Source organism: Sesamum indicum, linkage group LG6 (assembly GCF_000512975.1).
Source record: "Sesamum indicum cultivar Zhongzhi No. 13 linkage group LG6, S_indicum_v1.0, whole genome shotgun sequence".
Taxonomy (NCBI): Eukaryota; Viridiplantae; Streptophyta; class Magnoliopsida; order Lamiales; family Pedaliaceae; genus Sesamum; species Sesamum indicum.
In genome coordinates, this window is record NC_026150.1 from 16,388,670 (window position 1) to 16,399,177 (window position 10,508).

The following is a 10,508-nucleotide window of genomic DNA, read 5'->3' on the forward strand; positions in this document are numbered from 1 at the left end:
TGTTCTTCCCCCTGGACCTTGACCTTGACCTTCCACGGTATTTACCCCGTGTGTCAGGTCTCCCTCTGGACTCTGTATGTAGCGCAGAGCCAGATGATCCACCCGTTTGCTTTCTACGGGTTTCCTCGTTCAACATCATGTCTCTGATGTTGTCGAACTTCATCTTCTCCTTCCCAGACGAAGTGCTCACTGGAGTAACAACCACATCCCAACTGTCAGGTAAAGATGAAAGCAAAATTAACGCTTTTACCTCATCGTCAAACACGATATCCACAGACGCCAGCTGTGTCGTGAGTTGGTTGAAGTCATTGAGGTGATCGGCCACCGACTTCCTCTCCTCCATCTGCAACCTGAATAGTTTTTTCATCAGCATAACCTTGTTCATTGCTGAGGGTTTCTCGTACATATCGGCAAGAGTCTGTAGGACTTCCTTCGTGCTCTTTGCTCCCTTCACATGATAGGCGACATTCCGAGAGAGCGACAGGATTATTGCGCTCATCGCCTTTCGATCGAGCACCTTCCATTCTTCATCACTCGTCTTCTCGGACTTCTCTGCAAGTGGTTCGTACAGGTCCTTCCCGTACAGGTAGGCCTCCATCTGCATACGCCAAAACCCAAAGTCGGAACCATTGAACCGTTCGACTGGAAACTTTCCCTCCATCTTAACTCCTTGAACCAGGCTCTTGATACCAGTTGTTAGGAAATGGATCGGGTTAAGATGGATAACAGGTGGAATATGAAGGCGATAAAAGACACACGAATTTGTTAACCCAGTTTGGATATAAATCCTACGTCTGGGGGCGATACCAAGCCAGGAGAAAATACTCAAAGAGGAGGAAAATTGAGGAGTACAACACACACACACTTGTATGCAAGTCTTCACCACACGTGAAAGACAACACTCACCCTCGTCTCCACTCTTTCTTTTCTCTCTACTCTATTCTACTTTGCTCTATAAAACAATGCTAATAAGAGTAGTATATATAGCCATGACTTATCCTTTTTCCAACTCAACTTGGGATTTCTAAGTTGAATGGGGTTATCCTTCTCCAACTCAACTTTGAATCGGGTTATCCTTCTCCAACTCAACTTGGGAATTCTAAGTTGAATCAGGTTATCCTTTTCTTCTTCAAATCAATCTTCACAACTTAACATGGATTCTCAAATTCTCACATAATAATGATATGGGAAATGGGCGCATGATATAAAGTACAACTTGATGATGAGCTGAAGGTTGTAATTAGTAGTAGTAGTAGACTACTACTATATATATATATATATATATATATATATTAATAGATTGTTGAATTAATAGTTTGTATTAGATGACTATAGTGAAAGTTATTATAATTAGGCAATGCAACAGGTACAGGTACCGTGTAATAAAGAGTAGACAGGCAGTGGTAAGCATCACAAAATGTTGGAAATTGGAAAATCTTGAATACCAAGGAGACTGGTCGTTTTCTTGACACCCCTCAACCCCCACCTGATCGTCAATCTCTTCTCCTCTCTTTCTCTCAGTGACAGCAAATTCTAATTTCTGGGTGTTTCCGTGAGTTGCCTGCCACCTCTACTCCACGTGCGCTCAGATGCCGCTTCAATTTCTTTCTTGTATTGGCGTCACGTGCGCTGCATGCCCCTTTCCCCTTCCTTACATACACTCCCCTTGTATGTATATACCCGATGACTAGTATTCAAGACCCTCTCTCTTTCTCCCTCTTTATGATCATTCAATGTCTGGGGTGCCACGTCTTTAATTCTTGTACATGTACATTGATGACCTGTGCTAGCCACCACCATGAATGTGAAATTGACACTGTCTTCTTCTTCTTCGTTTTTTTTCTTTTTTCTCTTTGGAAATAAACAAAAAATGACAGTCTGTAAATTTAAATTACATTTTTTAAATGTTTTACCGTTTCCCTCTTTTTATCAACGGTCATTAACTGCCTTCTCTTTCTTGTCCTTTATAGTTCCAAATGTTTCAACTACCAAATTCTTCCCTCTTTCTAATACAGTACTTTCTACTTGGGTAAAATTCTGAAACATTAGACTAAACTCACCACCGCGGCGCTTGGTCCAGACCAGGCGTCGCCGCCACCGCCCAAGAGATCGAACTTACTAGTAATGGCAGACCAAAATGCCAATGTTCCACACAATCAAGAACTCATGGACGCCATTTCAAGTGCAGAACAACTATTAATGTTTGATGAAAATCAAGATGATGATCCTTTATTCCATAGTTTTGTGGATGAGATGGTGCAGGAGCCTGCTCTCAATGTTCTTGGCAATTATGGGACGACTGATCTTACAGGAAATCCTCTGGAGGAAAATACCTTTGACCAAAACAGGAATTCCAATGATTTCCCACAGAATCCGGCGTTTGGGAACCTAATAAGAATTCCCATTTGGCCAGTTCCACCATCTCCACACACTTGCACTTGTTGCCAAACACTCAGAGAAATTTTCCATGTCAATGGTGTGTGCATCTGTGCAGCGATATACATATGTCCTTTGGCTTAAATTTGTTTCAATGCAAGTGTACTAGTGGAAACATTCCTGTGAAGATTCGATAATCATGCCCTTGATTTGCTTGTTTTGGTAGGTAATCATGTGTTGAAGCTTGATGTACATGGAAGGCTTGGGCTCATCAGCCATGCGGTGCTCGAGAGATACAATACTGATACATCTTCTCAAACTGATCATGAGTACCATATGTTTGAGTAATCTTTGCGATAGCATATTTTCCTTTCTATTTGAATAGCATATGTTCACTTCTGCCTTGAGGAGGAACTTTTTCTGATTGTGGAAACTTTTCGTGTCTATGTTCAAGGTTAGCTTTTGCTTACTTTGCTGATGTTAAATCTCAGTTTCTGCCAGGAAAGCATAAGCAGTGTGAAGCAATTCTTAGTTCAGTACTGTGATGATCGTAAACGAGAAGGTTATGTCATGTTGCAGGATCCGCTCTCTCACTTCTACAACACATTGTGCATTGGCCTTGACAGCAATGGGAGAGCGGATGCCAACATTTTCCTTCACCAAACTTCAAGAGGTCCAGAGCGACAGAGCCCTTAATTATTCATTGCACCACTTGCAATCTTGCATTGTTCTGAATGTCAACTTGAATTAAGGACTACTTTCAAAGTCCATTACATGAAAAGATATCGTGTTCTGAGGATAATTTAGTGACCCTTGAATCTTGCTACAGGCAACAGGCAAATGAACCAAGAAGACGATATGAACCAACCAGAAGAAGAGGGAAATGAAGTAAGATTAAGTAAGAGCTATATTGCATCACAGGTTAGTAGTAGATTCCACGAATATCGTCTAGTAATTCTGCCGTTTAAGCCTACTAACGCCTTCATCTAGTTATTTTACTCTTCGTCACATGTTTTGTTAAATGGCCGTAGCATTCTTTTCTATGTTTTTGTGGAGTCATTTCCCTTTCTCAAGCTAGATTTTCATTATATGTGCTTATGATGAGTAGAGCAGAGGGAAAGAACAGGGAAGATGAAATTGAGAGATTTGGCAGGGTATTTCCATCTTCCTATCAGCAAGGCATCTAAGAAAATGAATATATGTCCATCTGCAATAAAGAGTATATGCCGCAAGGAAGGCTTGTTAAGGTGGCCTTATAGAAAGGTATACCCTTGGCTTCATGTTATGTGCTTGTGCATCTATGCATATGGGAGACGGTGAGAGTATGCATTATTCTGAATTCTTCCTGTTTTGCAGATCAAAAGCATTGAGGGTAAAATAGCGAAGAAGAAGAAAAGTTTGAATTCAAATGATGCTGATGAACGAGCACGTGCTCTAGCAGAGATACAAGAGCTTCAAAGAAAACTCGCCAATTTATGTGATGTAAATGTTTGGTGATATATTTATTGGCAAATGTTCAACTCAGATACTAGTCAGTAATTTTTACTTGTATGGACGAGAAATTAGGCAGCAATGTAAAAACAACAAAATAATCTTTCTGTTTGGTTACCTATGTTGAATTTATATGAGATTTCTTATCAAATATTCGAGAGTATGTCAATGACTGTTGCTTTATCTATTTCGAAGTTGGGGAAAATTCCAAAGTTGCTAATGGAGTTTAAAGTTAACTAAGGCAGTTTTTAGGCACTTGTTTATCTGAACTTGGGCCTTAAACTCCTGTCTTTGTCAACTTGCTTTGAATATTATTGCCTGATAAACTTGTAATGGTAAGAACTTAGGGTACCACCATTCTATCAAGAAAACCATTGGAAAAACCAAAATATAGGATCAACCAGGATACCACTAAGCAGAAAAGTATCCAGACGTTGAGAACTAAAAGCCCAGTTCTTAGAGGTCACCGTATTTTTGTTCATTCTGATGGTTGTGAAGGGATCAATAACATATAAGTGAACAAGGGAAAACCTGCTTGCATACTATTTTCCCTCAAAAGGCTATGGTCCCTCCTCAGACTGTCATATGTGTCACAGAAGTGAAGCAAGACGCAGCAGAAGAACGGGATGATAGTATGCCATTGCCTGGAGATATCATAGAAGGCATAGCTGGTGCTGATGATGTGTTCATTTCAGCTATGACGAGGTCAGGGCTTGGTGCACAGCTCGGAAAACTAAATTAATCAGATGAATGTGTGTGGTTGAAAGTACAAAGGGGAGAAAGGACTCAAGCTTTGTGCATGATGTTAAGCTTCAGAAAAGATTTACATTTAGGGCAGTCTCTGATGAAAGACATGTTGCAGTTGTAGCAGACATGACTTTTAAAGAGTGCTTTGATCGGTAGCTCTTTTTGTCGTTTAAATTGAAGCTTAAATACTAATGATGAGAGATGACATATTCCAGCCAAGCCAAATCTATTGGTTGGAATGACTTGTGATAGGCTTTTCACAAATGATGAGAACGATGTTTAAAGACAAAATTTTGAGGTTTTTGACAACGTAATAGGTATGCTTAAAGAAAAGAAAAGGAGCTAACAGAAATGTGATGACCAAGAATCATATGTTGATCGCACAGAAATGAGCAGAAGTGGTGAATTTGGACTTCAAGGGATTTCAACAGAAGGGAATTAAATACCACTGGAAACTTGGTATCTGCCTGATCGACAATCCAAAGTTGTTATTTCCATTATTTTCATGCCTCTGGAAAGAGAACGTGGCATACAACCACCCACAGTCAGGGTGATGGCTTGGTTTTCTGAAGCAGTTTCTTCTGGGATTCTTCTAGTTTTTATTAACATCCAAACAATAGCAAATTATGACATTGGTATCATTCTCCTCATTCCTATCTTCCCATCTCAGAATCCTATTTTAAACAGTCTTTGCAAATTACAATTACATTTGTCCTCAAGGAGAAGAATCTGGTGACCGGGAGACAACAAAACACCAATACTACTGTCAACGTCGTACCAGGTATGAGACTTTGGTTTTTACCCCGTATTCAAGAGGTTTCACTCAAACTATTTCCCGAACTTGGAGAGGTCAGATTCAGAATAGCATATCAAACTTACCGAAGAGGTAACAACAAAGTTTACGTAGAAATCAGAGAAAGCTTGAACTTTGCTCCCTTTATAAAATGGCATACAACTCAGAAGTTCTTGTACATTTCTGTCTGCAATTCTTTCACTCAGCTTCCTCTAAGGCCAAAAGTTAAACACCTGAAACCTATAAAATGGTCTTTCAGTAATGGAAAACACAGAAAGAACTCAGCTCCACATTATGCGTTGGCCTAATCTGATGGTTCCTGCCCCACTGCTGCAGCTCTTGGGCCATGAAACTGTTGTTAATTGTCTAAAATTTTGAAATTGAAACACAGAAATGTGGTTCTGGCGGTGTGTGTTGGCATCCTTGGAATGAAATGTGGATTGTCCTAAATGGAGATAACAACAATGTACTTGCATCATCATGGTAAAGATTCTAATGTGTAGCCTTTTAATGCATAGGACTTAAAACAATTTCATTACAATATCCAGGTAGAAGTTCTCAGGTTAAAAATGTCCAAGAAGTTTATGGTACTATTACTACTTATTAATTAATTATTTCCAAACTTGAATTTTTTTGCCCATCTGCCCAATAGTATTTCTCCTCTTTGGTCTACTGAAGTGGAAAATTGGAAATAAACCAGCAAGATTCCGCCACCTTATGCAACGGTGAGATACAGCACTATGACCGCCGCGGTCGCCGTCTCTCGTCACCTGCATCAACCCCTCTCCCATCTACTCCCCGGATCTCTCCAAATTACCCCTGCCATAAAATCCGTCCTTCAATCCCTAAACCCCCAAAACCCGAGAACCCACCAAAACCCTAACCCTTCTATCCTCAACCAATTCTCTCCTTACTTAACCCCTAATTTAGTGGTCCAAGTCATCAATGACCTGACAAACCCTTATCATTCCCTGTTCTTCTTCACCTGGGCCTCTAGCCCAAGCCCGAACCCGAACCTGTATCGCCACTCCCACTTCTGCTACATTGCCATCACTGACAAACTCCTACCGCACAAGTTATTTTCATTAGCTGCTGACTTACTGAAAACCCACAACAAGTTTTCAGATTTTATGGTGGGCAAGTTCATCAAAGCCCATGGTGATTTGGGACACCTGAAGTGGGCTGTAAAGCTTTTTCATCAAGTGAGAAGGGGGGAAGTAGGGGACTGTTTGTTTTCTTACAACGCATTGTTGGGTGTTCTGGTTAAGGCCAATAGAGTTAGTCATGCTTGGGCTTACTTTGGGCGGATTGTTATTAAAGAAAGCGTTGTGAAACCTGATGTTTCGACTTACACAACGATGATCAGGGGTTTATGTAAAGTGGGTATGATTGAAGATGCAGAGAAATTGTTTGATGAAATGAGTTGTGGGAAAAACTTAATGACTTATAATATTATCATTGATGGGTTCTGCAAGAAGGGCTTAGTGGAAAGCGCGCAAAGAATGCTCGATCAGATGGTTGGAGATGAGGCTTGTCCGCCTGATACTGTGTCATATACAACTTTGATCGATGGGTATTGCAAGAAAGGGGAGTTCGGGAATGCAATTAGGTGCTTTGATGAAATGGTGAGTAGGGGCAATTGCGAGCCTAATGTGTTAACGTACAATGCTTTGATCAATGGGTTGTGTTTGAGTGGAAATGTTGATGAAGCGAGACGGATGATGAGCAGGATGAGGTTGAGTGGATTGAGGGATAACATTGCGACTCATACGAGTTTGTTGAAGGGTTATTGCATTGCTGGAAGATCTGATGAGGCTATTAAACATTTCAAAGAAATGCTTAATCTTGGAATGAATCTTGATGGAAAGTCGTATGCTGTGATTGTGAATGAGTACTGCAAATTGGGAAGGCCAGATGAAGCAGTTGTGCTATTAAGGGAAATGAGGGGAAGAGGCACTAATCCGAGTTTAGCTAGCTTTAATGCTGTTTTTAGGAGTCTTATTAAGTTGCAAGAATTCGATAAAGCCATTCTTCTCCTGAAGCAAATGCAACAATGGGGTTGCTGTCCGAACTTTATATCTTACAGTGAGGTGATAATTGGGCTTGTTGGAGCCGAAGGCAGGATGCAAGATGTTGAGATGCTTGTTAATGACATGATTCAAGATGGTCACGGCCTTGATACCACATTGTACAGTTCCTTAATTCAAGCATATTGTATAAATGGTGATGTAAGAAAGGCAGCTGGTCTTTTTGAGGAGATGATTGATGAGGGCCTCGTTATTAAGAAAGACTGCTTCAAAGCTTTTGTTAAGGAATCGTGTGTGAAGGGTTTGGTGCATGAGGCGGAGAATCTTTTTGTTCAGATGAGAAATAGTTGCCCAGCGTTTGATGTGGAAACCTATAGAAGTGCTTTAAATGAATACCTTATTGGAAACAGTGGCAGCTGATATACTGCGGTTCGAGGCAAAACTTTGAACACTTCTGCTTTTTGTGTCAGTGATACGTGATTCTTGAAGGCTTATCCTGTGAAGCATAAGAATCTTGGTTAGGACTACAACAGAAGGTAGCATAAAATCTTTACAAGTTCAAGCATTCAGTTAGAACAAGGAAAATGCAACTAAAAGCATCGAAGAATCACATGGAACTCACAAGGATTGCTTTATCCAGTTCTAGAGCACCCATAGTTATGAGGAAAAAGTATTCTAAAAGTAACCCCAATACACGGGTGAGCTAGTGCCTGCATTTGACTAGGACTGCAAAAGAACAAGTTGGGTTGTATATCTTTTGACATTATCCGGATAATGTATATGTATTGAAATTCTAATCTATCAAGCTTGATATCCGTACACAACCACAGTTGAGCTCGCTCAAATTTCAGGAGTTACATAATATTCACCTCCACACCTGAAATCGTTTGTGATTCCAGAATCCTGTGAGTTTCAGTATTCTTTTACTTGTGAAGTGAAATGGTAAGCAGTGAGATTTTAATTTGCACTAGATTCATCCTAATCTAGCATTGTAAGAGAATCTATCTTTTGCTAGTAAAGCATGTTTTCTTAGTGCTAATCATAAAAAAGTTTTGAACTTCTATTTTGTGGAGCAAAAGGTAGTAGAATAGAGTTTCCTTTAAACCTCTACTTCAGAACATTAGGACCCCTGCCTCGAACCCACAGGAGGTGAGGTCTCTTTAGGGACAACCTGCACCTGGAATTTCATTTCACGTTACAATCGGCTATCGGCGAGGGGGCACTTCTGAGAGCATGTCTAGTCTTTTGGAGGAAGAGATTTTTATTGAAGGGAGATTTTGACTCCTCAAGTCTACCAGGTAAAAATGGCCAATCTACTAAGCCAGTAAATGCTGTCTCTTCAAGTCAATAAAGGCCAACAGCCCAAAGGCAGAGCCAACTACCTTCGGGCTCTTTACTAAATGGCTTTAATGTCTAAACTATGGTAATATACAATGGGCATACAAGTTCTTTTTGGAAAAGAACGACAAACCCACAAGAATGTATTAGCTAAGAAAGAAACGGCACTTTCTCTCTAACACATATCGCCAAATCTTAGCATTTAAGCATTTATTTGCTGTATCGGGGTGCGCAAATATTCCCATAGAATCATTTAATGTTAGAAGCAGCAGAAAAACTACAATCCAGAAGGCAGTCAAATTAAAGGACTAAACTGTTTTTCTAAATTTAGCTGATATGATAAGCCAAGGAAATATGGGAATCCACAGGAATCCTCTGATTCCAGAAAAACACAAATTGAATCAAGGCACTGTTTTGCAAATTTTGCAGCATTGCCTACAAAACAGTTTGAGAAGGACAAGGATAATCTAGTGGAACATTGATGGTCTGAACTTTGAACTCGAGGCTGAATCTTTGTTGATTGGATGTCTGATCCCCGGAACTCTATCCTGTCCGCATAGCAGTGGATTCTAATTAGAGACACGAAACGAGTTAACTTGGTTTGCTGCATTTTTAAGTATTTACATTGGTTAATATCGGGCTCGCAGAATAACCAGCTAAAGATGACCTATGTAAACAGGGGTTCAAAATACACAAAAACATGCCTTCCCCCTTTACTCCTCTGTTCAAAGCTTCAACAAGCTAAATTCATTAAACAAATCTCTCTTGATTCTTAGTAGAAAGCCGTTTGAGAAACTCGTAGGTAGTGATCATTGTCGTCGCAGACATAGACATTGAAGCCCATCTCGGTCCCAACCCTCTGTAACAAGCACCAAATCCACCTTCCTTGACCAAGTTTCTCACAGTTTGTAAAATTGTTGGTGATCCACCACGCAAACTTCCTTCCCCATCCAAAACCTGCAACCTCGTCTTAATTGTATCGAGTGGCATCGTCACCAATGCGGATACTCCACTAGCCATTGCAGCACTCAGACCCTGTACTGCAACCACTGCCTTCCCATCCGGCCTGTAACCGCTCCCTTCATTCCCATTCTCATCCTTCTTACAGCAATGACAACTAATACAACCCCAAATCACTCTATGGGCAATAGAGTAAGTTGCCCACCAAGCAGCATTGGAAGGTGCATAAGTCAGTATAGATATCCCAAATCCCCTGTACAATCCTCTCAATCCATCCGCGCATATAATCTTCCTAAACGCATCAATCCCACCATTGTACTTCTTCGATCCATTGGAACAAGGACCTGAAACACAACCACCTCCTTGAACCATTAATCTCTGGCTCACAACGTCAATGGGTGTCCAAACTAATTGTGCGGCCATGGCAGCACTCAGTCCAGCGGCAGCATTAGCTACAGCCGAGGCAGAGCCCTCAGACAATTCTAGATTAAGACTAGCAGCATTGCCCACGTTACTCTTGGTAACTTCAAGCGCGCCCATATACAGGGCACGTGCAGGAATAGTTCCCATAAGAGAAGTACCAAAACCAGAGTAAAAGCCCCTGTATCCCTCGCTCCTCAAAATGGAGGCCGCCATTTTGAAACAGGGGATCGCCTTCAACATCACTTGCTGCCGCGTTTTCAACACGACAATCGGGTAAAGAGTGCCAGAAACAGCCGAAAACAGCGCAGCCCCAAGGAAGAAAAACTTGGATTTGTCAAGCATCTCCCAATCTA

General features: G+C 40.9%; 3 protein-coding genes across 4 annotated transcripts in view; 2 read left to right on the forward strand and 1 right to left on the reverse strand.

Annotated features, from left to right (window-relative positions):
* Positions 1,953–4,018, forward strand: LOC105164634. 2 transcript variants are annotated; one of them, XM_011083327.1, is made up of 6 exons: positions 1,953–2,476; positions 2,603–2,720; positions 2,868–3,049; positions 3,206–3,297; positions 3,490–3,639; positions 3,733–4,018. In XM_011083327.1, the coding sequence occupies exons 1-6, from the start codon at positions 2,125–2,127 to the stop codon at positions 3,871–3,873; spliced, it is 1,035 nt and encodes a 344-aa protein (XP_011081629.1). In that variant the 5' UTR covers positions 1,953–2,124; the 3' UTR covers positions 3,874–4,018. The 2 variants fall into 2 exon arrangements, with proteins under 2 accessions (XP_011081629.1, XP_011081630.1); XM_011083328.2 differs by having other exon boundaries at positions 2,603–2,705.
* Positions 6,014–8,094, forward strand: LOC105164635 (pentatricopeptide repeat-containing protein At1g62720-like). Its single transcript, XM_011083329.2, has one exon. The coding sequence runs from the start codon at positions 6,148–6,150 to the stop codon at positions 7,852–7,854; it is 1,707 nt and encodes a 568-aa protein (XP_011081631.1). The 5' UTR covers positions 6,014–6,147; the 3' UTR covers positions 7,855–8,094.
* The window catches only part of LOC105164636 (solute carrier family 25 member 44), a 2,077-nt gene continuing 655 nt past the window's right edge, over positions 9,087–10,508 (reverse strand). The window contains exon 2 of the mRNA XM_011083330.2: positions 9,087–10,505. Within this exon, the coding sequence (XP_011081632.2) occupies positions 9,523–10,505 (983 nt within the window). The 3' untranslated portion in view covers positions 9,087–9,522. The remainder of the gene's footprint in view (positions 10,506–10,508) is intronic.

Bases quoted from the DNA above. Each gene is read 5' to 3' on its own strand.
- LOC105164634 (XM_011083327.1), top strand. From the start codon at position 2,125: ATGGCAGACCAAAATGCCAATGTTCCACACAATCAAGAACTCATGGAC. The intron at 3,050-3,205 runs GTCCAGAGCGAC...ATCTTGCTACAG, and splicing joins CCTTCACCAAACTTCAAGAG to GCAACAGGCAAATGAACCAA. The intron at 3,640-3,732 runs GTATACCCTTGG...CCTGTTTTGCAG, and splicing joins TAAGGTGGCCTTATAGAAAG to ATCAAAAGCATTGAGGGTAA.
- LOC105164635 (XM_011083329.2), top strand. From the start codon at position 6,148: ATGACCGCCGCGGTCGCCGTCTCTCGTCACCTGCATCAACCCCTCTCC.